This window comes from Panthera leo, chromosome D3, assembly GCF_018350215.1.
Source record: "Panthera leo isolate Ple1 chromosome D3, P.leo_Ple1_pat1.1, whole genome shotgun sequence".
Lineage (NCBI taxonomy): Eukaryota > Metazoa > Chordata > Mammalia > Carnivora > Felidae > Panthera > Panthera leo.
In genome coordinates this window covers 48903948-48930521 of record NC_056690.1, presented here as the reverse complement: position 1 = coordinate 48930521, position 26574 = coordinate 48903948, and the positions used below count along the sequence as shown (strand labels likewise).

At 43.6% G+C, this 26574-nt stretch overlaps 1 protein-coding gene across 2 annotated transcripts in view; it reads right to left on the bottom strand.

The window, feature by feature from the left end:
- The window catches only part of TAF4B (TATA-box binding protein associated factor 4b), a 179024-nt gene that overhangs the window by 20904 nt on the left and 131546 nt on the right, over positions 1-26574 (bottom strand). The window contains exon 15 of one of the 2 annotated variants that reach the window (XM_042909614.1): positions 1656-1705. The exons of the other annotated variant lie outside the window; for it this stretch is intronic. Within the exon in view, the coding sequence (XP_042765548.1) occupies positions 1691-1705 (15 nt within the window). The 3' untranslated portion in view covers positions 1656-1690. Of the gene's footprint in view, positions 1-1655; positions 1706-26574 lie in introns of those variants that run through there. 2 annotated transcript variants of the gene reach the window in all.

Sequence of the window (26574 nt, the reverse complement as noted above, 5' to 3'; positions counted from 1 at the left end):
TATTTCTTGCTCATGATTCACATCTTCTGTGGGTTAAGTATAGCTTTTCTTTTATTCCAGAACCAAGGACAAAGTGTAGCCCATCTCTGGGCCACACTGGTCTTGTAGCAGAGAAGAAAAGGTAAGAGAACTGGTGGAGACATGCATTGGCTCAGATGTGGTGTATGCCACTTTGACTTGCATTCATTGGCCAGTGTAAGTCATATGCCCAAGCCAATGTCAATAAGGCAGAGAAAAACAATCCCCTCACAGAAAAAGCAGCAAATAATGACAAAGTGTGGTCTACCACACTTTTCCAAACATTGCCAGAAAGACTAGGCTGTGCTTCTTGAAGGCAAAAATTGAGACTTTTTTTCCTGCACCCGCATTGCCCAGCACAGAATCTGGTTACAGTAGAGTACTCAATAATGAAAGGATAGTGCCCACATGTTCAGGTGCAAAATAAGGACAATGACATTATCAAGACTAGAAGTCAGATATCCTGATATCAGCCTGCTATCTTCCTATCACTACACCCTACTGAAATGTAGTCACCTAAAGGGCTTTGACCTTGTGCATATCAATAATTTTGCTTTTCAGAATCATCAGAGCCCCAAATCAAGAACAAAACCAACTGAAGACTAAGCAATTTGAAGATGAAGAGGGGTGAGTATTAAACTAGGAAGCACAGAACTTTTGTATACATTGTCTCATTTGGCCTTCCCAGGATCCCTGTGAGAAAGCCAGGGCAGGAACTATTTAGGCTTTTTTGTTTGTTTGTTTGTTTGTTTGTTTTTAAAGCTGTTTTTGATGAAAAAGGAGCACTTAGATAGAATGCAGTGGTTTAGAACACAGGCTCTACAATTATTCAGCCTGGGTTTAGTCCTGGCTCTGCCCCTTGCCTTGCTAGCTATGTGACCTTGGGAACATTGCTTGACCTTGGTTATGCTCATGAACATAGGCAACTGCAGGGTGTTGCTGGGACAGGATGAATCTCACAGGGAGAAGGGTCAGCTGGTGCCTGCAGAGCCGGCTGCGTCATCTCAGCATGGTGGGCCATGCTTGTGCTCCCGTGGAGGAAAGCTCTCTCTTTCTACTGGGCATGAAAGGAGTTTTGGAGGGTGAGGGACAAATCATGCTGGGGTACTAGGAAGTCTTAGCGTAAACACAGGCTATTCAAGGAGGTGCTGGGAACGCCAGTGCCCAGGATCTGGAGACAGCAAGCGAGAAAAGACCATGCACAGCCCCTCCCACCTCAGTCCCAGAGACCCTGTTGCCAGGCCACTTGCGGGTTATCCATTGAACAGTTCATCTTGTCTCTCTGTATCCTCTCTACCCTTCAGTTTCCTCATCTGTAAAATGGGTGCAACAGCATCTCCCTGAGAGGACTGTTGTGAGGTTAAAATGGGAAGTGCTGTAGTCTTTTGCCCAGAATCTGGCATACCGTCAGCTAGGAGCACTGAAGCTGGCACCTTGGTCTAGGTTGACTACATGCTCATTCAGACCGCCTGAAGTCACACAAGGCTGCCCCCCTAAGCCCGCTGCACTGTCAGCTCCATGTAGCTGACCGCACGGGAGCTCTGTGACTTACCTGTGTGTATCCCAAGGCTCCTGCTGCCCTAGGACAGTGGGGGCAATGAATTTATCAGAGAGGCGTGGAGAACCTTTACTGTTTCCTCACACGTTTCTCGCTCCTCCCCAGATCCAGGAGTTAAAAGAAATTTTCCTTAAAAGATAAATGTACAAATTAGGCTTTCCTGATAGGCGTCTACTCCAGTAAAGATTCCTGGGTGCTGCCTCGGACCCCAGGATACCAGAGGGCATTCATCCATGGGAAGAGAGCTGGCAGTGTGTGCTCCACACCTCACCAGGAGGGTGTTTACCAGAGAAGTGGTGCCCAGTCATGGCCTCGGCGACGAGTCAGCTCGGTGCCCTTGACAGGAAAGAGAGTCACAGCGGCCCATGATCACGGGCTGTGTTCTCTTAGGGCTGACCGCCCTGGGAAACAAGCACCGTGGAGTGCTTGTCCCACCTACTCTTACCAAACCTTCAAAATGGCCTGGCTTACCTTCTTGCTGCCGATAGAACCAGAGGGTGAGGGTGGAAGTTGTGAGGTGTCCGATGACACAGGTAATGCCAAACATGCAGGGCTGTACCGTGCCTTCTGGGGGCCCCTTCCTCATAAAAAAAATATATTTTTAATGTTTATTTTTGAGAGAGAGAGAGAGACAAAGAGACAGAGACACAGAGACAGAGTGTGAGTGGGAGAGGGGCAGAGAGTGAGAGTGAGACACAGAATCTGAAGCAGGCTCCAGGCTCTGAGCGGCCAGCATGGAGCCCGACGCGGGGCTCAAACCCACGAACCATGAGATCATGACCTGAGCCAAAGTCGGACGCTTAACCGACTGAGCCACCCAGCCACCCCATAAAGTTTAAAAAATTAAATTGTATGACTGCACTGAAGACAAATATAATCCAGACTGGATTTATAGGTTACATGTTATATATTTATTATTATTATTTCTTCAGATTTTAAAAGAAATTAAGACATTTTTGTGGGCCCCAGGTCCTGTCTGTGCGTTACCTAGTGGAGAAGTTGACCCTGAAACCAGGACAACTGAAGAGCCTGGTAATGCCCATGGCCCAGTGCCCATTCTCCTTACACTGAGCCAACTACCCCTTGCCACCCAGCTGTTAAGTTAGTTGAATGAAAGAACCTTCCATGTAAAAGTCTGCATGTGCTAAACTAAGAAACTAGAGACCAGCTTCTTTTAACAGAAACAGAAACCACACTACATGAATAATGTCGGAAGAAATGAAAGAAGAAAGCAGGTTTAAACAAAGTGTTATAGGGGCACCTGGGTGGCTCAGTCGTTTAAATGTCCAACTCGGTTTCTGCTCAGGTCATGATCTCAGGGTTTATGGGTTCAAGCCCTACATCAGGCTCTGTGCTGACAGCATGGAACTTGCTTGGGATTCTTTCTCCCTCTCCCTCTGCCCTTCCCCTGCTCGCTCTCTATCTCTCTCTGTCTCAAAAATAAATAAATAAACATTAAACAAAGTGTTTTAAGTCTATTGGTAGCCTCGTTATGCACACTCGTATACACACACACACACGCACACACACACACACACAGAACTAATTGGTGAGCCCCCAGTGTTTGACATTTGTTTCCAGATAGGAAATGAGTTTGGTTTGAAAAAGGGATATTTGGGGAGGACAGAAAGAGCTTCCATCTTATCTGGAGAACAAGTCCTCTGTGGCGTCTCCTAAGACTGCTCCCCACAGACCGGAGCTTCCTTAGTCATCTCAATGCTAGCTGACTCCTGCTGCCTGACACCGCGGTGGGGATGGCCTGCCAGCCCCAGTGCTTGCCTGGAAGGGTTTCCTGAGGGCTGGGGGACAGACACGTATGTAGAATGTTGGTGCAGCATGGCGCATGTGCTGTGAGGTTGCACCTAGACGAGCGCTGAAGCCAGGCCAGAGGTAGGGAGGGGAGGCTCCAGGAGGGTGCAGGTAGAGGAGGGGCTCCCTGGCCAAGGTAGGGACTGCAGGAGCAAAGCCAGAGGCCAGAACCTGCCTGGGAAGTGCTGAGGATTTGTGCAGGGGAGGAGGCACCCTGAGAGGCCTTGGAGACCAGTGAGGAGAGGTGGGAAGGGGTGCTGGGGCTTGGCCCGAGAGCTTTACCAAGCCCGACCTTCATTCTGCAGGGATGGGGAACCAGTGAGGCAGGACTGGCTGCATAGTTCACGGTGCCCAGTGTGAAATGAAAACACGGGGCCCCTGTTGAGAGAGGGTTCAGAATTTGAAGACTGTAGGAACACAGCATTAAGCCAAGTGCAGGTCTTGAGCAGGGGTCCTGTGCAACCCAGATGGGCCACATACCTGGGAATTAGGCCCTGGGTGTGGTTTGGGGGGAGGAATCCAACCCCAAGAGATTTCTAGTCTTGGCCAGGAAAGTCTTTATATTTGTATTGTCTTTGTAATATTGCTATATTCCTTTTTCTTCAAATACAGGATTTAAAAATGTATATTTTAGGGGCGCCTGGGTGGCTCAGTCATTTAAGCATCTGACTTCGGCTCAGGTCATGATCTCGCAGTTCACAAGTTCGAGCCCCACATCGGGCTCTGTGCGGACAGCTCGGAGCCTGGAGCCGGCTTCAGATTCTGTCTCCCTCTCTATCTGCCCCTCCCCTGCTTGCACTCTGTCCCTCTCTCCCTCTGTCTTTCTCAAAAATAAATAAACATTAAAAAATAAATAAATAAAATAAAAATGTATGTTTTAATCTTTCATGGGATATTGACAGTGGTTTTTTTAAATGTTATATACCATTAAATATGCAAATTATTCTATTAATAGAAACTTACTTCAGAGACAACTTTTCCAGAACTTCTCTTCTCTAACAGTAAGGCCTACTGTGGAGGCCCGAGGAAATTACTTAGCATTCCCCACTATGGCTGGCATGCAGCTAAGTCCCTGCTAGGGTCAGGAGCCAGCACTGCCTTGATAACCACGGTGACAACAGAGGTTTAAGTTGTGAAAACAGCGGGATTTTGAAACTCTCCCTCTACATAGTTTACAGATAAGCCAGGCAAATTCTGAAACTCTCTAAGAATTTCTCTCTCTACATCTCTAGGAGAAGGCAGGGTTGCCAAGAAAGAAAGCGCATCTTAAAAGAGTAGGTGAGGACCCTCCTTTTGGGAGCACTCCCACCTCCCCTTTGCTCTTTGCTCTGGGCTTGCCCAGCTCCGTGTGGCCCCAGGGGGTCTGCAGCGTTCCATCAGGATTCAGGGTCAGACTCCACAGCCACAGGAGGGCCAAGACCTTGACAGAGTCCCCTTCTCCCCCTGGGAGCCCTGCAGGGAGCGGCTCTGCGTGTTGCAGCCCCACTGAGAAGTGAGCCAGGCCCCCTCCAGGTGGGCAGCGCAGAAGGCGGCAGCCTTGCATTGAGGTGATTTCTAAAGCTCTTATTTCTCTAGTGTTTCAATTCCTTCCTGGAATGTGAGGAAGTGTCCCCTGCAGACTCCACACTGTATCTGGAAGCAAAGGCATGCAGAGAGTGGGAGCCTGTGCTTCCTCCTTAGCCTCATGGAGGGTGTAACTTAGCCCCACGACACCTGACTTCTCTCATCTATAAAGTGGGTAGAAGAGCAGTCCATTGCCAGGAGTCACAGCAGGGCCGTAAGTATCAAATGGGAAGATGGACATGAAGCACAGAGTGAGAGTCTCATAAATGTGGTCTAAGTGTCATGATTTCTGACCGGTTCCCTAAAGCAAACGTCCTCAACCTAGAGGGTTCATAGCAGTCAAATGGTTAGAAGTGGTCTGGGCGGTAGGCTGATTTTTCATAAAATTACTGTCTTCACCTGTCCCCCCCTATAACTGCTACGGAATGCCTGCCCAGTAGCCCATTTTCCTTGTGAACCCACTGCCCTAGATTTTATCCGTGCGCTTTGGCCTCTAGTCATGGACAGGAATTCTGAGTTTATCTACACCCCCCTCCCCCCACTACTCCATGCCTGCTGTAAACCGGCAAATGTCTTTAGTTGCCATAACGATACAAGCTGCTCTCAAAAACACCGCTTCAAGTTTTCACATCCCTAATCCATACTTTACATGTTTAAACTAGCAACGGAATATCTATTAGCACATACAAGCGCATTTCCCCCCCTTCTCCTGGAGAGAAGAACGAACGGAGAAGAAATTACTTAAATTGTTATGTAAGGACCTGTTGGTCCTGCACAGGCTGGAAGGTGAGACTCCGTTCCCCCTTCCCCGTGTGCCCTGACCAGTGGCTAGCAAGCTGCTGCCAAAAAAATGATGGAAACGGTGGAAGTCTCTGGAGGTGTCAGAGTTTCTGTAACATCCTAAGCCCCACTGTTGCAGGGCATGACTTAGGCCCTGGGAACAACTCAAGCCCCGTAAACCTGGCTCTGAGGGCCATTAGCTAAAAAAAATCATCTTAATTACTACTGTCGAGGTTCACTGTGAATCTCCAGAAGGGGAAAATAACATGCAGCACTTCCCAAACAGAATTCACCGCAAAATGCTTTAATTTCGGGAGTTCTAAAGGAATAGTTCCTTCAAGCCATGGATCTAGGGGCATGAGGCAGAGGGGGAAGACACAGCTCCTTGGCTCAGGGAGAGGGCAAGCAAGTCAAGGCCGCCCTCTTGCCATGAGGAAGGAGCAAGATGCACCACCCAGAGCAGCCAGGCGAAGGGTGCGTTTGTGGGCGGAGGTGCGGTCCCCTTCCTCTTCCTCTCCCTCCTTCTGTTCCTCCACCACAGCACTACTTCCCAGAGAAGCTCCCACATGGGAGGCTCCAGGCCCTCACGTGGTGCCAGATGCCTGACCCCAGCCCACAACCAGGACTGAGGCAGAAGTGAGGATCTGCGTTTTGTTTTGGTGTTTTCTAGGACTGCACTTTCCATCATCAAATGGCATTTTCACAGCAGTCGTTCTCATTGTTTTAAAGGATAAAATTTATGGTTTGAAAGGAATGGCCACCAACCTCATAAAATGGCCACAGGCCTCATAAAATAAGCTTTAATATTACCACAGACATTCTCACAATTGGCCAAATCCCCAAGACCCCTATGAAGAGTGACTTGCCCTTGGCAGAAAAGGATTAAATTTACTCAACACCATAAAAATACACAATGACCTTTCTCATTTTCCAGCAACAGTCATGCTGGGCAGGGGTTCTTTGGACCTGACCTTCTCTCACCTCACCGTGTCTCCATCCCAGCATCCACATGCATCGGCCTCCACACTAATCCCACTCGGCCTTGTCTTCCATTTCTGGTCTCAACTCTGATATCAACCTGGACTCACTCCAGCCCTGTCAAAGCCAATGTCTTCTCTTGGATCCTGAAGAACCAGGTTAATCTAGAATTTGTTTCCAGTTACTACGGATGTGGACTCATTGATTAATATAGACCAGTCAATGGCTTACATTCACCTTGACCTTGAGATGTGTGAAAAATCTCTTTATAGACTGTGCTCTTTTATAGACCACGATCTTGGGAAAAGTACTTAACTGTTCTGAAACTGCTTATTCCTCTGTTGAATTTTTTTAATATGGAAATGTAACTTTATTATATCATCTCACTCAATAATCACTAAAACCCAAAGTGATGAGTGATATTACTCTCACAGAAATTGAGGAACTGACATTCCAGCCAGTAAATAGTGGACTTAGGATTCTAAGCTTGGGTTTGTCTGATTCTAAAACCCATAGTACTTTTTTTTTCTTTAAGGAAAACACCCTCTCAGTGCTGGGCCTTTTTTTTTTTTTTTAATTTTATTTATTTATTTGGGGGTGGGGGGAGAGAGAGAGAGAGAAGGAGGAAGGGCCAGAGAGGGGAGAGAGAATCCCAAGCAGTCTCTGCACTGTTAGAGCAGAGCCTGGTGTGGAGCTTAATCTCAGGAACCATGAGATCATGACTTGAGCCAAAATCAAGAGTGGGACACTTAACCAACTGAGCCACCCAGGTGCCCCAAACCCATACTACTCTTTTGGGGGCACCTGGCTGGCCCAGTGGGTGGAGCATGAGACTCTTGATCTTGGGGTTGTGAATTCGAGCCGCACACTGAGTGTAGAGATTACTTAAAAATAAAATCTTAAAAAAAAAAACCCACAAACAAACTCATACTACTCTTTTTCTATAGACCTCCATCGTAACCTGGGGGAATTTTTGGAATACTAGGTGATGATGTATACGATGGCTGAGAAAGGAAAGAGACTGGCAGCAGAGGCATCAGCAGGGAGCCTGACATACCAATCCAGAGGATGAGGTCCTAAACCAGAGGAGAGGCAACTGGAAAGGAAAGAGGTATTGGGAAGGTTGAACCAAGTTGATGGGAGGGGAGGGAAAGAGGAATAAGAAAGTGGGAGGGACCAAACTAAAAAGATTTTTGAGTCTAAATGACCCAAAAAGTGATGGAAGAGGTGAATGCAAGAAAAAAAAAATTAGGAAAGACAGCCATTTGGAGCATAGGGATGCTAAATGAAAACGTCTGGGAGGAATTCAGGGATGTGAGATTTTAGATTTTAAAGATATTAAGGACAGAGAATCAAGATGTGAAAAGCAGCCACATTAACAAAAGCTAGTCATAAAGGCAGTGGGATTCCCCCGAACAGAGAGGAAATGCTGTGAGCTGAGAACAGGTCTGGATGAAGGGGTGGGCAGGAAAGAAGAGCAGTCAGGGGGCAGAAGGAACAGGCACTGCTGGGTAACCTGGGGCAGAGAACGCTTTCCCAGCAGGAGTGCTCAGATGCATGTACAAAAAGCGGAGGAGAGGTCGTGGCAATAGAAGGGAAGCTTTCATTTTTAAGAGTGTAATCTCAATAGAGTGGTGAGGGTGGAGGTCAGACTACAGATGGCTAGAGAAAGACTCAGGGCAAAGAGAGAAGACAGAAGTCATAGACCATATGTTTAAGATATTTAGAAGGGAAAAGATAAAAAAGGGAACAGCAGGACCAAGTAAAGATATTTTCCTTTCCCTTCACTGTCAAATACTCGAGTGTGTCTGACCATAGAAGGGAAAGATGAAGATAGACATTGAGTATGGGAAAGGGATCACCGAAAAAGCTGATTTCCAGGGAAGGCAAGAAGGGATTCAATTGTTAATCCAACAGTATTTGCAGTGAGCCACTATATGCAAAATATTGTGCTCAGCACAGTAAGAAATAGAAGGATAAAACAAAAATCAGTGTCTTCTCTAAGTAGCTCACAACTTAGTAGGAGAAATGAGTTATGCAAATTGTAATATTGCATGGCAGTGTAAGCCCTGTGTTCATGTTGACAATAAAGTGCTATCGGGGTCAGAGAGGAAATGTGGGACTAAGTGGGAAGGGACATCTACAAAGACATCACAGAAGAGGCAGTACTATCCTCAGCCTTGGAAGATTAGCAACAATATGCCTGGCAAAAGATGCAGTGGAAGAATGTGGAAAAGGAGGAATTCAGGGGCAAGGACAGAGGAGTTGACCTTGAAAAGGAGGGACAGTTCTGCAAGTGGTACTTCAGGGAAGAATGCACAGGAAAAAGAAGTAGGATAAAGAGGTACTGTGAAGTAGAGACAACAGAGTACAAGACCTCATACCTGATGGGCTCACTGTACTCTGTAATGTGGACAAGCAGAAGAGCCTCTGAAAGAACCCTGAAAATCAGGGTTCAAGGTCAAGAGGGAAATGTGAATCTGAAAGAGATAGAGACAGAAACTGCAAAGAAGCCAGATGGGCTTGCTCTGTTGATGTTAGAAACTTGCAAAATTTTGTCTAACAAAAATTAGCACTCTGGAAATAGGGATCAGAAAAGTAACTGTTGAGAGGAATTTTCTATCTGGAAGCATGATGAAAAAAGTATCCTGGCCTGTCCTCCTATGGAAATTTTATATATAAATATGTATATTTATTTACATATAAGGCATTGTTTATTTAATTTTATTATAATTTGTTTATTAAATTTTTTTCAATGTTTATTTTAGAGAGAGAGAGAGAGAGAGAGAGAGAGAGAGAGCGCACACACGAGTGAGCACGAGTAGGGGGAGGGAGAGAGGGAGACAGAGAGAACCTTAAGCAGGCTCCACACTCACTGTGGAGCCCAATGCAGGGCTTGATTCCACGACCTGAGCTGCAATCGAGAGTCAGATATTTAATGATATGAAACAATTACTATTTTCAAAAGATGTAATCATGGTAATGTGCTTTTGTTTTAAAGAAGACCTCTTAAATATTATAGACACACACTGAAGATTTTGTGAATGAAATTATATGATGGCTTGGTTTTGCTTAAAAACAATCCAGGGGCGCCTGGTGGCTCAGTCAGTTGAGCGTCCGACTTTGGCTCAGGTCATATCTCATGGTTCATGGGTTTGAGCCCCATGTTGGGCTCTGTGCTGACAGCTCGGAGCCTGGAGCCTGCTTTGGATTCTGTGTCTCCCTCTCTCTCTCTGCCCCTCCCCTGCTCGTGCTCTTATCTCCTCTCAAAAAAATAAATAAATAAATAAACATTTAAAAAAAACAAAACAAAACAAACAAAAACAATCCAGTGTTGGGTTGTGGGAGGGTATAGAGAGCAGATAAAATGTTTTGATCTTTGGTGAAGCTGAGAGGTGATTTCTTCATTTTTATATGTGTTTAAAATTTTCTGTGGTGGTAAGGTAAAATAAGAAAACAAATGTTAAAAAAATAAAAGAATGCAAGAAAGGAGAGAAAAAGAAACAGAGAAGTTAAGATAAATAGAAAGCGTTTAATAAAATGACAAATATATCAGTAATTATAATCAATATAAATTGAGAAAGTTTCAGTTAAAAAAAATCCATTTATATGCTATGTACAGGTAACAGATTTAAAACTTAGGAACATAAAAGGTTGAAAGTAAAAGGAACTGAAAATGATACTCCAGGAAAATCCTAATGAAAGAAGCTGATGTCCCTAAATTTATAGCAGAAAATAAACTGTAAGGCAAGAAGCACTACTAGAAATAAATAAAACTACCATATGATAAATAAAGTTTGAGTTCACTGAGAAAATATAGCAGTTTTAACATAGTTAGCAATAATATAGCCTCTACACATATAGAGCAAAAATATACACAATTACTAAGGTAAATAAATAAATAAATAAATAAATAAATAAATACATACATACATACATTCTTATGGTGGGAGAATTTATTATATTTGTCCTAGTAAATGAAATATCAAGAAGACCAAAATACAAAAAAGTAAGAATATAGATTCAACAGCATAAGATTGGTCTAAGATATATTTTGAGAAAACTGTACCCAACAACTATAAAATATAAATTGTTCTCAGCAACAAAACACTGAGCCAAAAGAATTCTCAATTCAACAGATGTTACAGTACCAGCATCAGACAGACTACATTCTCTGACTACACTACAGTTAAATCAGAAATCAATAACAAAAGGATAATTTCCTAATGATTAGAAATTTTAAAATGTTCTTATAACCATAAGGCTCAAAGAAGCTAGCGTATATAACTTATAATAGAAATAATGAGCTTAGGATACAACTTAAGATAGAAAAAAAAATAGAATTAACCCAAAGAAAGATAAAAGAAAGAGAAGAAATTACTGAAATAGAGGACAAAAGTAAAATAGAATCAACACAGCCAGAAGTTGTTTCTTTGGCAAAATTAATAAAATTGATAAATTTCTGGTAAGGTCAATTAAGTAAAGGAGAAGATAAAAATAACAATATCAGAAATGAAAAATGAGACATAATCACAGATGCTACTGACACTACAAAGATTTAAGAGCTTACTATAAACAACCTTTTGCCAATAAGTTTGAAAATGTAGATGAAATGCACAAATTACCAGACAAATATAACTTTCTATTACTGACTCAAGAAAAAATAGAACATTCAAATAGTCCCTACCATTAAACAAATAGAAACAATAGTTTAAAATCTTTCTACATTGAAAATACCAGGCTCAATGGTTTTACCAGCAAGTTCTACCAACATTCAAGAAATGAAACTAAGTCTTAAATTATTTTAAAATAGAGAAAAGTAGGTAAGACACAGCAACCCATTTTAAATGAAGCTAGCTTATCTTTGGTATCAAAACCAGAGAAGCACAGAAAGGAAAGTTTCGATCTCACTTAGGAAATATAGACATAGAAATCATAAACTACTAGCTAACACATGGCAGATGAAAGTTGACTGCACATTCTTTGCTACTTCTCCCACTGAGAGGTAGAGTCCAATTCCTTCCCCCTTGAATCTAGGTGGCTATAGAAAAGTGTTTCTTGGAATAAAATAGAATGTGGTAGAAGTATGACTGCATGACTTCCTAGGGTAATAAGAAGTGTATAGTTTCTTCCATAGACTCTCAGAACACTCTAGGAGCCCAGAGCTGCAAATAAGAAGACTGCCCTGAGAATGCCAGCTGGAGAGAAAACAAGAAGGCACCGCTATAGACAATCTCAGGAGAACCCAGTTTTCAGCCATGTCTATCAAGGGGCCAGACACATGCATGAGGTCTCCAACCTACAAGACCAGCTCATTTGCCAGCGTAATTCCACCAAATGACCTCCAGGAGTCCCTGTGGAGCAGAAAAAGCCCTGAGCTGAGTTCTGTCCAGATTCCTGGTTTGCAAAATTGAGATAAAAGAGATGTTGTTTTCAAAAACTAAGTTGTGAGGCTAGTTTGTTATACAACAAGAGATAACCAGAACACTAACAAACTTGAGTGTTGTTTAAAATCATCATGACCTAGTTGGTCGTAAACATTAGAAAATCAATTCATGTAATTTACTCAATTAACAGATTAAAGGAGAAAAGTCATGTTATCCTCTCAATTAAAGCAGAAAAAAAGTAGCTGTTAAAATATTACATGCATGCATGATTTCAAAACAAAACAAAAAACTCATAACAATCTCAGGATATAAAGGAACTTCTCAGCCTATATATCATTCTATAGACCTCATCATTAATGGTGAAACATAATGTATTCCCTTTAATATCAGGTATAAGGTGAATGTGTCCACTCACTATCCTAATTCATTTTTTTATTAAAGTGTTTTGTTGCTTTGTTTTTTGTTTTGTTTTGTTTTGAGAGAGAGAGAGAAAGAGAGAGCAAGCAGGGAGAGGGGCAAAGAAGAGAGAGAAGGACAGAATCCCAAGCAGGCTCCATGCTGTCAGCATACAGCCCGATGTGTGGCTCCATCTCATGAGCCGTGAGATCATGTCCTGAGCCAAACTGAAGTCGGTTGCTTAACCGACTGAGCCACACAGGTGCTCCAGTTCTAATCCATTTTGGACTTGAGATTTAAGCCAACAGTGCAGGGAAGGAAAGAAAGAGACAGACAGAGAGAGAAAGAGGGAAGGAAGGAAGGAAGGAAGGAAGGAAGGAAGGAAGGAAGGAAGTGCAAAGATTGCAAAAGAAAAAATAAAGCTGTTATTATTTGCAAATGATACAATTATCTTCAAAAACAACCCTAAAGGAGCACCTGGGTGGCTCAGTCAGTTAAGTGTCTGACTTTCACTCAGTTCATGATCTCACAGTTTGTGAGTTCGAGTCCCACGTCAGGCCCTGCGCTGACGGCTCGGAGCCTGGAGCCTGGTCTGGATTCTGTGTCTCCCTCGCTCTCTGCCCCTCCCCTGCTCATGCTCTGTCTCTCTCTCTCTCTCTCTCTTTCTCTCTCTCCAAAATAAACATTAAAAAAATTATTAAAAAAAAACAATCCTAAAAAATCTATATAAAGTAGTATTAGTATTGATGGGATTTTAGTAAGGTGCTGGATATAAAGTTAATAAACTAAGTTCACTTGCATTTTCATCTGACAAAAACAAACGCTGGAAACTCTGTTTTAAAAATACAACTTAAGGGGCGTCTAGGTTTTGGGTGAGGTCATGATTCCGGGAGTGTGCCTGGGATTCTCTCTCTCTGCTCCTCCCCAACTCATGCTCATGTGTACTCTCTCTCAAAATAAATAAATAAATAAATATTTAAAAATACACTTTAAAGTAGTGTCAAAAATTTGTAATCAGTAAAGATACCAACTTTTCCCAAATTTATCTACAGATTCCATTTAATCCTAGTCAACATACCAACAGAGTTTTCGTGGAACTTGACAAGCTGGTTCTAAAATTTATAAGGAAGTGCAAGGGGACCAGAACAGCTTGGTAGCCAAGACACTCTTGAAGAAGACCAGCAGGGAAGGGTGCAGAATTTGCATCAAAAAGTATCAATATTTACTTGAGCCATAGTAAATAAAACGTGCAGGAATGGAGCAGGCAAACTGACCAACAGAATTGAGAGCCTCATAGAAACCAATACATATATACGAAATTGGCAGCATTACAAATCAATGAGAATGGATGAATTATTCAATAGATTTGTAGAACAACAGTTTATCCATATAAGGGAAAAATGAAAATTGAACTATTCAACTCACACCATTTAAAAAAAACAATTTTAAAAAAAAATCAATTTCAGGTGGGCTTTAGAGCTAAGTATGAAGATAAAACTAAAACTTTCAGAAGACGAGATAGAAGACTCTCTTTATGAACTTGTATGTAGTAGAGAAGGATTCTAAAACCAGACACAATTATACGTTTTTAAAAAAATTTTTTTCTGGGGTGCCTGGGTGGCTCAGTCGGTTAAGCGTCCGACTTTGGCTCAGGTCATGATCTCACGGTCCGTGAGTTCGAGCCCCGCGTCGGGCTCTGGGCTGATGGCTCAGAGCCTGGAGCCTGCTTCCGATTCTGTGTCTCCCTCTCTCTCTGCCCCTCCCCCGTTCATGCTCTGTCTCTCTCTGTCTCAAAAATAAATAAAACGTTAAAAAAATAATTTAAAAAAAAAATTTTTTTTCTAACGTTTTCATTTATTTTTGAGAGAGACAGAGTGCAAGCAGGGGAGGGGCAGAGAGAGAGGGAGACACAGAATCCAGAGCAGGCTCCAGGCTCCAAGCTGTCAGCACAGAGCCTGACGTGGGGCTCGAACTCACAAGCTGGGAGATCATGACCTGAGCCGAAGTCAGACACTTAACTGACTGAGCCACCCAGGCGCCCACAATTATACAAATTCTAAAGGGAAATATTTAAGAATTGAACAGTTAAAATTAACAACTTCCGTTCATCAAAAGACACCATAGAGTGGAAATAATAAGTCAAAAATGGGAGTATATATTTGCAACATACATAATTGCTTAAAGATTGATATCCAAAATATATAAAGAACACCTATAAATCCTTTAAGAAAAAGAGGCAAAATATTTGAAGACATGTGGCACAATGGCTAATTTGCATATTAAAAGATACCCATCTTCATTAAACAACAGAATTCAACTCAAAACCACAGCCAGCGATCACTTCCTGCCCACCAGACTGGCAAACATTTAAAACAGAATCAAGTGTTGGAAGGAAACAAATGAATGGTACTCATTTACACTCTGGGGTAGACTGGAAACTGACCTAGCCACTTTGGAAAACTGAAAATGTACATAGCCTGGAAGTCAGTAATTTCACTTCCAGAGGAAGTCTTGCTTGGTAAGGAGACATTTCTAGGATGTACATAGCATAGCAGAGAAGTCTGTAAGAGTAAAAACCTGAAAACCAGGTAAATGGCCATCAGAATCAGTATCTCCACACAATGGGACTCCATGCAGGAGAGAAACTGAATGAATCACAGCAGCAGCCACAATGATCCTTCTCAGGAGCCTGATGTTGGCTCCTGAGCCAAAATGTAGAAGACTATTATTCCATCATGTAAAGTCCAGAAACATACAAACTGACTCTTCTAGTTAGAAATATCAGTATATGTGAAAATATATAGAAAACCAAGGAAATGGTGAACACACAACTCAGGATGATTAATTACGTCAAAGAGGAGAGAGGAGATGGAACAAGAAGGGCACACAAGAGATCTCAAAGGTAAGAGAAATGACCTTTTATTGTATTTATTTTATTTTATTTTAAGTCTATTTATTTATTTTGAGAGAGAGAGGCAGAGAGAGAATCCCACACAGGCTCCATACCATCAGCGCGAAGCCTGATGCGGGGCTTGAACTCACAGAACCGTGAGATCATGACCTGAGCCAAAGTTGAGTCAGATGTTTAAATGACTGAGCCACCCAGGTGCCCTGTGATCTTTCATTTTAAGTAGGTGTTGGGTACATGACTGTTTCCTGAATCATTAGACTTTTTATTCTCTTTAATCTAATGAACAACAACAGCTGGTAAGAATCACTCTGGATGGGTGAGTGATGTAGCTAGATGTGCCTCTATAGGATATCAGTTCCTACTCAGCCCAAGTCTTGAGTCAGGCAGGACTTGGGAAGAATGTGTAGCAATATTCTTCGCCACTTCTCAATAAAATGTGTTTTCTTTGTTGTAAAACAAGTTTTCCACCTGAGCTAGATGCAGGGACATCTGACCTCGTTGGATTGAGGATTATGTATGTGTGAATGTGTGTGTGTGCCAGGGGAGGGGTTAGAGAAGGACAGGGTGAAGTGAGAAAAGAGAACAGGGTGTGGTGGTACTGCTTAGGGCCCCCAAGACAAAGAAGGCACCGAGAGGGAGAGGCTCATGGCAAAGCTCATCATAGCACCCAAAGAAAATGAGAATTAACACCAAAAACACCAATTAATACTTATTGTGTCTACTCTCAGGGCCTGATGAAACCAGTTTGATTTTGGCCAACAGCCAAGAGGTAAAAACCCACTGGGCCTGATTTCACAGTGCCCTTGAGGATGTGCCTGATAAATGGGCACCTTGGAAGGAAGAATAAAGAGTTATGTCAGTTCCTGTCAACTTCTTATCCTTACATGGTCCTAGCATCAATTAAAAATGCCTCCGTCCTGTTTGGCCTGTCTTCCAGGGGACAGGGTGGAATACGTTGGCCTCACCTAATACCAGGATGGCTCTGCCTCAGTTTTTTCTGAAGCAAAACTTGGCACTGACCTCCAGCATGGCAGAAAGACAAGCCCATCCCTCCCAGGCCATTCATTCTTGCCTCAGCTTGGGGCGGGAAGGTAGGTGATGCATGAAGCACCGGGAAGGGGCCTGTGGAGCTGGTCTGGCTTCTCCAGGCGCAGGGCTTGAATCCAAGGGCAGAGGGGGAGCCTGTGTGGCTCCAGTTGGGCTGTCTTCAGATCTCCAGCTGTTGGGTCTTTTTGGTTTTTATTACATTAGCCTTAAAAAAAAAAGTTTTTAATCAGCAAGAATCAGTGAAGCAGGCTTTATGGTGCAATAATTCTGCATGTTTTGTTATAAATATCCCCAGGCAAAGTTAAGGTTATTTCATACCACTATCAAAGTAACACGCCCGCTTCGGTTGCAACAAGGAATCTGTGAGGGCTAGCAAGCAGGAAGCATACCATCTGCATTTTAAGAGGCTTTTGTTTTAATAAAATGGGCACATATTTACCCATAAAAGAGACTGACCAGCTTGGCAAATTCAGAACCCATGAGAAGTAAAGATACAGAGGGAGGCCACATTATTTGCTGAATTAAAAACAAAAAACAAAAAAACAACTCACCCATCCACCCACTTCCCAGTTACAGCACTCAGTTGTGGGTTTTGGCGATACTGATGTTTACAATAAACTCTCAGAGCTCAAAGGCTCGAGGTCCAGTACCGGGAGCCCTGGGCTCTACAAAAGACGCCGAGATCTGTTTTCTTATTAAGAGTTAAGACTTTCCCCTTCTACTTCCCTGAAAAAAACATCAGATGAAAGTTTGAAATTGTTCAATCCAGGATGAAAAGACACTCCCGTGGTTCTGTTTCATATATTGCATTCGATCTTATTTGTTTAGACCCTGAAGAGGTTTGGCAGTGGACATGAGTGAGCTTGCAGAGGGGCAGTGCAGGGGCAGCGAACCCCCACGTTCTGTTCTTTCCTGCGCAGACTCACTGATTGGCCTCATAAGACAGATTTCCAAACTCCATACTTCCTGCCAGGGAAGATTTCACAATTCTTTTCCATCAAACTTCCCTAAAGCTGCAAGTCTTTTTTTTTTTTTTTTTAAGTTTTTATTTAAATTCCAGTTAGTTAACATACAGCATAATATTAGTTTCAGGTGCAAAGTACAGTGATTCATTCAACACTTCTCTACGTCACTCAGCCTGTATCATGACAAGTGCATTCCTTAATCCCCGTCACCTATGTAACTCATCCCCCCACCCACCTCCCCTGTGGTAACCATTAGTTAAGAGTCTGTTTCTTGGTTTGCCTCTTTTTTCCCCCTTTGCTTGTTTTGTTTCTTAAATGCCACATATAAGTGAAATTATATTGGTATTTGTCTTTCTCTGACTTATTTCACTTAGCATAATACTCTCTAGCTCCATCCATGCTGTTGCAAATGGCAAGATTTCATCTTTTTAATGATTCAGTAATATTCCAATATATATATACACAGCACTCTTCTTTATCTGTTCATCAATTGATGGACCTATGGGCTGTTTCCATAATTTGACTATTATAGATAATGTGCTCTAGACATTGGGGTGCATGTATCCTTTTGAATTAGTATTTCTGTATTCTTTGGGTAAATACCTAGTAGTTCAATTGCTGGATTGTAGGGTAGTTCTATTTTTAATTTTTTGGGGAGCCTCCATACTGTCTTCCACAGTGGCTGCACCAGTTTGCATTCCCACCAACAGTGCAAGAGGGCTTCCCTTTCACCACACACTTGCCAAAAGCTGTTGTTTCTTGGGTTGTTGATTTTAGCCATTCTGACAGGTGTAAGGTGATATCTCACTGCAGTTTTGTTCTGCATTTCCCTGATAAGTAATGATGAGCATTTTTTCATGTGTCTGTTGGTCATCTGTATATCTTCTTTGGAAAAATGTCTATTCATGTCTTCTGCCCATGATTTAATTGGATTATTCATTTTTTGGGTATTGAGTATGAGAGGTTCTTTATATATTTTGGATACTAACCCTCTATTGGGTTAGACGATACCTGCAAATATCTTCTTGTATTTCATAGGCTGCCTTTTAGTTTTTGTTTTGTTTTTTTTTTTAGGTTGCTTTTTAGTTTTGTTGATTGCTTCCCTCATTGTGCAGAAGCTCTTTATTTTTTATATAGTTCCAATAGTTTATTTTATTTTTTTTTAAGTAGGCTCCACACCCAATGTGGGGCTTGAACTCACAACCCTGAGATCAAGAGTCGCATGCTCTACCCACTGAGCCAGCCAGGTAGCCCCCAATAGTTTATTTTTGCTTTTGTTTTCCTCGCCTCAGGAGACATATCTAGAAAGAAGTTGTTATAGCCAATGTCAAAGAAGTTACGGCCTGTGTTCTCCTCTAGGATTTTGATGGTTTCAGGCCTCACACTTAGGTCTTTAATCCATTTTGAATTTATTTTTGTGTGTGGCATAAGAAAGTTTTATTCTTTTGCATGTTGCTGTCCATTTCTCCCAACACCATTTGTTGAAGAGACAATCTTTTTCCCATTGGATATTCTTTCTTGCTTTGTCAAAGAGTAATTGACTATAGAGTTATGAGTCCATTTCTGGGTTTTCTATTCTGTTCCATTGATCTATGTGTCTGTTTTTGTGCCAGTACCATACTGTCTTCATCACTACAGCTTTGTAATAATTCTTGAAGTCCGGAATTGCGATGCCTCCAGCTTTGCTTTTCTTTTTCAAGGCTGCTTTGGCTATTTGGGGTCTTATGTGGTTTCATACAAATTTTAGGATTGTGTGTTCCAGCTCTGTGAAAAATGCTGGTGGTGTTTTGATAGGGATTGCATTAAATGTGTAGATTGCTTTAGGCACTATAGACATCGAAAAATGTTTGTTCTTCCAATCTGTGAGCATGGAATGTCTTTCCCTTTCTTTGTGTTGTCTTCAATTTCTTTCATCAGTGTTTTATAGTTTTCAAACTACAGGTGTTTCACCTCTTTGGGTAGGTTTATTCCTAGGTATCTTTCTTACTGGTTTTGGTGCAGTTGTAAATGGGATTGATTCCAGAATTTCTCTTTCTGCCACTTCATTATTGGTGTATAGAGAGATGCGACAGATTTCTGCACGTTAATTTTTGTATCCTGTGACTTTACTGAATTCATTTATCCGTTCTAGCAGTTATTTGCTGGAGTCTTTTAGGTTTTCTATGTTATATCATGTCATCTGCAAATAGTGACAGTTTTACTTCCTCCTTGCTGATTTGGATGCTTTTTATTTCTTTTTGCTGTCTGATTGCTGTGGCTAGAACTTCCAGGCCTCTGTTGAATAAAAATGGTGAGAGTGGACATCCTGTCTTCTTGACTATAGAGGAAAAGCTCTGTTTTTCCCGAGGATGATACTAGTTGTGGGTTTTCCTATATGACCTTTATTATGCTGAGGTATGTTCCCTCTCAACCTAACTTGTTGAGGGATTTTTTTTTTTTTAATCATGAATGGATGTTGTATTTGGTCAAATGAAAGCTGCAATTCTTGAAACAAAGGTTGTCCTGGGTTGGAAGGAAGTATCTATGAGGTGTTTGTTCACTTACCTTTTAGTTTGCTAAGTAACTCACCACCCTATCCTGGGCCCTGGACACTTGCATATTGAGTCATCCAGTGATCCCATTGGGCAGGCATCCCTCTGCTGGCACTGACAACTCACAGAGACGGGAGAGGACAGTAAGCTGCACTTGGGCACAGGCGGCTCATCTCTGAGCGCTTGGGAGGCAGAGCTGCCTCTGTGCCCTCCTCACTCTATCCCCTATCACCCTTGCTGCTCTCCTCCCTCGGCTTCCCTCCTCTATCCACGTGGGTGAGTCATGAGAAACACAGGGACCCATGGGATGCCGCACGAACCTGACCTGGAGGTAGACCCTGTGGAGATAAGAAGATGGCAGCTGCGGGTCCCTGATGTCAAAGCACCGAGCCAGACTTTGGTTTGGAAGTTTTGGCGCTGACTATAGGGTCACGGTGACCCTCTCCTTGAAGACCTTCTTGGGGGTGCGTCCCAGCGGGTATGTACTGAGGTGCAGAACAAATGTCTTGATCGTCCTGGCCTCCAGACCCACATTTCTGAGCTGTGCAGTGGTGAGGCCTCTGACACGTCTCTGACGTGTGGTTTGTGAGCACGCCCCTTGGAAGAAGAGGGGGCCGTGGCAGGAGATGCAGCTGGCTTTCCAGGTTGGAGCCACACCCTGGAAAGAATGGCTTTGATGAGGCTCCTGAACACATGGATGGGTGCCTAGGAAGCCGGGGCGGTGGGGGGGGGGGGGGGGGGCCTATTTATTACAGAACACATTTGAAGAGGCTTAGCCAGGTTGTGGTTTAAATGGCACAAGCAAACCTGGGGGCTCTGGCTCCTGAAAAGGGTTGTGCAGTTGGAGGATCCACCTAAGAAAGCCTGTTGGGAAGGGCCAGGGACCATGCCAGTGACTCAAAGGTGGCCTGTGCTGCCACCAACAGTCAGAACCACCACCAGGTTCAGCCTGCCCAGCCCGTTTGGCTCCTGCTGACTTCCAGAATTTCCATTCCAGAGGAGCTTAAAAAAGATGATAATTACAGCTTCTGTTGGCCTTTCCTGCCCCAGGCTCAAGCTACCTGGCAGACAGCTAAGAAGCTTCCTAGGTGCCAAGTGCCCAGGGAGGGTGCTCCTACTGGCTCGGAGCTCCCCCAGTTCCCCCAGGGCCCAGACATTCGTTCAACCTTCAGACCTCTAACCCAATGTGGACTTTACCTCAAGCAAGGTTGCAGTGAATGGGGTACTTCTTTCACTTGTTACCATAACGCAAGTCAAATAGGGCCTCAGTGGACCAACCCCAACCCGGGGCTGTGTCCTTAGCCTTAACCCATCCCCACCAATCCTGCCAAGGAGGAGGAGTCCCAGAAAGAGTCTCCTACAAAGCAGGGGCTCAGTAGGGGCTCCCTTCAGCTGCTGGCTCAGGCAGCAGGGCAGTGACCCACCCACTGGCCATCCTCTCAGAGATGGTGCCCGGTAGGCAGGTCGGGCCACTGTGAGGTCTCTTATCATTAGTCCTGCCACATATTAAAAACCAAAGCCAACAAATGGAGGAGAGGAAAATGTGGGCAAAAGTGGAGACTATGTGAAAGCTGAGGATCTCTAGCACCTAATTCAAGGGGGCCTCACCTCTCAGATGCCATGAGCATATTATAATTTAAAGGGCTTTATGGGTCAAGGGAGCTTGGGACAATGCCCTATGCAGCCACCAGTGGAATCCGACAAGATAGTCTGGTAAACTCCCAGAGCCCTTTAACTTGGCTTAAAAAGCTGTCATTCTGTCCTTTGCACCCTATCTGTTCCCACCTTATTAAACCAAGGATTCCCTGAATAAGACACATCACAACGCCTCTGCCTTTTGCTTGGACAGCCTTCTTCCTCAGACTCAAGTCGCAGCATAAAGGGTCCCAAGTCCCCATCTTGCACATCCTTGCTTGTGCATCCTTGCACATCCTCCCTCCCAGCACTTAACACACCACACAGTTACTTGCTTGCAGGTTTGTCTCCCCCTGGTGGTTCATTTCTGTGTGCCCATCATGGTGTTTGGGGCACAATGGGCATGTGGTAATAAAATAAAACAAAGTGTCCCTATCCTTAAGCTACCTGATATCTATTCTTTTTCAAAAAGAAAAAGAAACTGAAAGAAAAGGCAGAAAGTAAAAGGCAGAGGTTGATGCAAACAATAGCTGAAAATCTCCCATAGCACTTAGCTCATCCCCCGTCTTTGCTGCATTGTGTTCTAATCACCAGCCTCCTGTATGTCTCACTTATGACACAGGGAGCTTGTAGAGGCAGGGCATATGTGCTCTTCGTTCTGGAACCCCCTGTCTCCTGCCCTATGAAATGTGCAGCTTGGTGTACAGTAGGCACCAAATATATGTTGGATGCATAGAAAAACCAGTGAACACAAGAAATCTAGAGACAAGAACAGTACTATTGCACGTTGAGGGAAAATGATAGAATTGAAGTGTATCCAACTTACAAAGCAGAAACCTATACACCAGGAAGCAAGAGCCAAAGCTAAGTAAGACCTGTCACTGGTGAACTGGTGTAAGTATTTTGCCAGGTCCCCCAAGCAAATGCCAGGCTGTCAGGCAACTCCCAAGCCCAGGCTCACAGCAGTAGGGGCGCTTGGCTGGCCTTTTGACTGTCTCCCTGGGTTCCGGTTTCTGCTTTGCCATCCACGTTTTGTGGACGTTATTTTCCTCATCATAATGTGCTTGTTACAAGCTCTCTAAAATTCTCTTGAGTATTCATGTGTATAGTTCCACCACCTCAAAAGCTCTCTAAAGTGGATACTCTACAGGTAAGTACTGAATGAACAATGACCATTACAAAGCCTAAGAAAAATATTTCAAAATAGAAGATCGAGGGGCACCTGGGTGGCTCAGTCAGTTAAAGTCCGACTCTTGATTTCGGCTCGGGTCACGATCTCATGGTTTGTGAGATCGAACCCTGACTTGGGCTCTGTGATGATGGTGCAGACCCTGCTTGGGATTCTGTCTCTTCCTCTCTATGCCCCTCCCCTGCATGTGCTCTCTCTCAAAAATAAATAAACTTTATTTTTTTATTTTTTTAGAGGGAAAGAGAGAGTGTGTGTGAGCGGGGGAGAGACAGAGGGGGAGAGAGAGAGAAAGAAAATCTGAAGCAGTCTCCACACCCAGTGCAGAGCCCGACACAGGGCTCGATCCCAGGACCGTGAGATCATGACCTGAACTGAAATCAAGAGTTAGACGCTTAACTGACTGAGCTACCCAGGTGCCCCCAAGGTAAATAAACTTTAAAAGTATTTTAAAAATTAATAAAATAAGATATAAGATCGATTTATTCATCAAATGGGAAATTCACTGAGGGAAACCCCCAGGATTGTAATGGTACATTTTTTCAGAATCGTAGTATCAATGTAACATACACAGCTCTTTTAGGTAGTTAGGCCTAAAGTGCTGTAGTTACTATTACTGTTATCAGTGCTGCTACTAGTTACTTTTATTATTATAGTGTCTTTTTAGATTAAAAACTTGTATGGGCCAAAGGCATTGTGAAGTGAGTCAAAATGAAAATTTGAAATGTAAAAGATGTGGGAGAATTTTCTTAGAAATGGGATGGGCTTGGGGTGCCTGGGTAGCTCAGTCGGCTAAGCTTCCCACTCTTGATTTCGGCTCAGGTCATGATCTCACGGTTCATGGGTTCGAGCCCTGTCAGGCTCTATGCTGACAGCTCAGAGCCTGGAACCTGCTTCAGATTCTGTGTCTCCCTCTCTCTCTGTCCGTCCCCCACTCATGCACGCAAGCACGCGCTCTGTCTCTCAAAAATAAATAAAAGTTAAAAAAAAAAAAAAAAAGAAATGAGACATGTCTAATAATCTTTCCTAAGAGAGGAAGACCAGATAGAATGCACTGCCAAGGGTTGGCCCCTCTAACTGGAAGAATGATGATGCTTCTCTTTGGCAAACAGTCCTTGTAACTTTTCTCCAACCCTCCAATGCACTGATCCCTTTGAATGCAGTTAAGGTACGTAGCTAGTAGCAAAGTTGCCCATCACTTTAAGTTTGGACCCGGTTCTCAAATGTATCTGGCTCAGAAACTGACACAGCATTGCCAAGTTGCCTAAGAAAATATATTTTTATATTACCAGCGTTCATAGAAAATTGTGCATCGTTAAATGCATCCAAGCGTGATGGGGTGTCAGGCAAATCACCTAATCTCTCTGGGTTTCAACATCTCATTCTGAAAGCTGACTATATGGCCAAGGTTCACTACAGGTTTAAAACTCCTAAGCCTGGATCCAATCTGACCTACAGGGGCATGCAGTTTTAAGCAAACTTGATATACAGAAAAGTCCAGATTTACTAAAAATCAGTGAGAAGGTTGGTAATCTCCTGGGCATCTTATTATGATGGAGATTATGGTTGAGCAGCTCTGGGGGAGGGGCCAATGTTCTACACCAAACACGTTCCTGGGGAGGCCTATGCTGCTGCTGGTTCACGGACCACACTTTGAGTGGCAAGGTGTAGCATGCTCGCCGGGCCCGCGCCTCCCCCAAACAACGCTGTCAAGGGCACTTCCTTGCATGAAATCTGTCTTGCTTTCTATGTGTGACACTGCCACGCTGGTCACAGCAGTCTGCACCGGGGACTAGCACCTGACACCGGAGCAGCCACCTTCAGGCTGGCCAGCACCTATGAGATAGTTTAGCACAAAATCACAACCAACAAGTACGAGTGTCCAAGAGGAGGAGCATTTAACAGACCCAGCCACTTCTTCTCTCTTAGGTTTGAACGTGACACACAGAGAATCGTGTGCCCAGATGCAAAAATGTGCAAGAAGAAGACACTTTATAAATAGAGAATGAAAGCAGTAGCAGAAACAGTAGTAGGAAAAACAGGGGCAGAGAGGCTGAGGCACTGCCCCATCAGAAGCAGGCTCCAGGGTGATGTATATTGACTTTTCCTGTAAGCTTTGATTAAATATCATGAATGCAGACACCTTGAACATTCCTCTGTACCTTGTGACCCTAGTGGTGATTCTTCCATTTAAGGCAATCCTCTACTTCACCCAGGACTTTACTGTAGCCAACACCCCTGAAGCATTTTTTTTTTAATGTATGTATGTATTTATTTATTTATTTAGAAAATCTTTTTAATGTTTGTTTTTGAGAGAGGTGGCAAGAGCGCGAGTGGGGGAGGGGCAGAGAGAGGGAGACACAGAATCCAAAGCAGGCTCCAGGCTCTGAGCTGTTAGCACAGAGCCTGAGGCGGGGCTTGAACTCACGGACTGCAAGATCATGACCTGAGGTGAAGTCAGACACTGAACTGACTGAGCCACCCAGGTGCCCCTTCACCACCAAGGCATTTTAAATATATCATTTATGCCTAAGTTTCTCAGACAGGCAATTCAAAGTACCGCCTCAGCTCATCCTGCCAGAGCCAGAAAGTAAAGGCAGAAGAGGGGAGGGAGGGAATGGTGTATTAGTTTGCCTGACTGCCATAACAAAGTACCACAAAATGGGAGGCTAAAACAACAGAAATCTATGTTTTCACGATCCTGGAGACCAGAAGTCCGAGATCAAGATGTCAGCGGGCTGGGTTCTTTTGAGGCCCCTCTCCTTAGCTTGTAGATGGCCGCCTCCTCGCTGTGTCCTCAAGCGGCTTTCCTTCTGTACTTGTCTGTGTCCTAATCTCTTCTTATAAGGACACCAGTTATATTGGATCAGGGCCACTCTATAGACCTCATTTTAACCACCCCTTTAAAGATCCTATGCAAATACAATGCAATATGCAAATACAGCCACATTCTGAAAGACTAGGGGTTAGAATGTCAACATAATGAATTCAGGGCCCGGGGGACACAATCTAGCCCATAACAGATGGGGATCTTCTAAACCATGATCATGCTCTTCTTTGAGATGCTGCTAGATTGGCTAACCACAGGCGAGGCAGTGCATATAGTTGAGCAAGTTCTCCAGAGTTGCTCGTGGAAACTATGAAGTCTGCAATGGCACTATGAGTTAGACATAGTCACTGTTGGCCATGGAGAGCAATCAGTGCCAGTTAATAAGCTGATGTTGGAGGGCAGCAACATGCTTCCCAGTTTCACAGCTGGCCCTGTCCTGGTCAACACATTTATGGGCAACTTGAATGAACCTAGAAGGCATGCTTAGGAAACGTGTGGGTGACACAGGCTGAGAGGGATAATGATATTGTTGATTTATTAACTTGAATTCAAATGTCCTCAATACATCACAGAATCAAAATCCAAAATGACTGTAACTGGCTAAACTGAACAGGCCAGAGCAAAATCAAGCACTGCAGAACATATGTGAGGTTTTTTTTCCTGAGGTTGATAAAGGCAATCAATCAGAGCAGTGCTTCTCCAGCTTCCAAGAGCACAGGAATCACCTGGGGATCTTACTAGAATGCAGGTTCTGATTCAGCAAGTCAGGAGTGGGGTTTGAGGTCCCATGTTTCTAACGAGTTCCTAGGTAAGAACTGGCCCTAGGAACTGGCCCACTGGCTAGTCTCTGAATCGTGAGCATAAAAAACCTTGGGGTGATTGGTTAGCCACAAGCCTCACGTTTCCACAGTCTGACTTTGCACCAACGGCACCACAGACTTCTGCTCTAAATAGTAGGGGCTCACCACCCTTCCTACTCT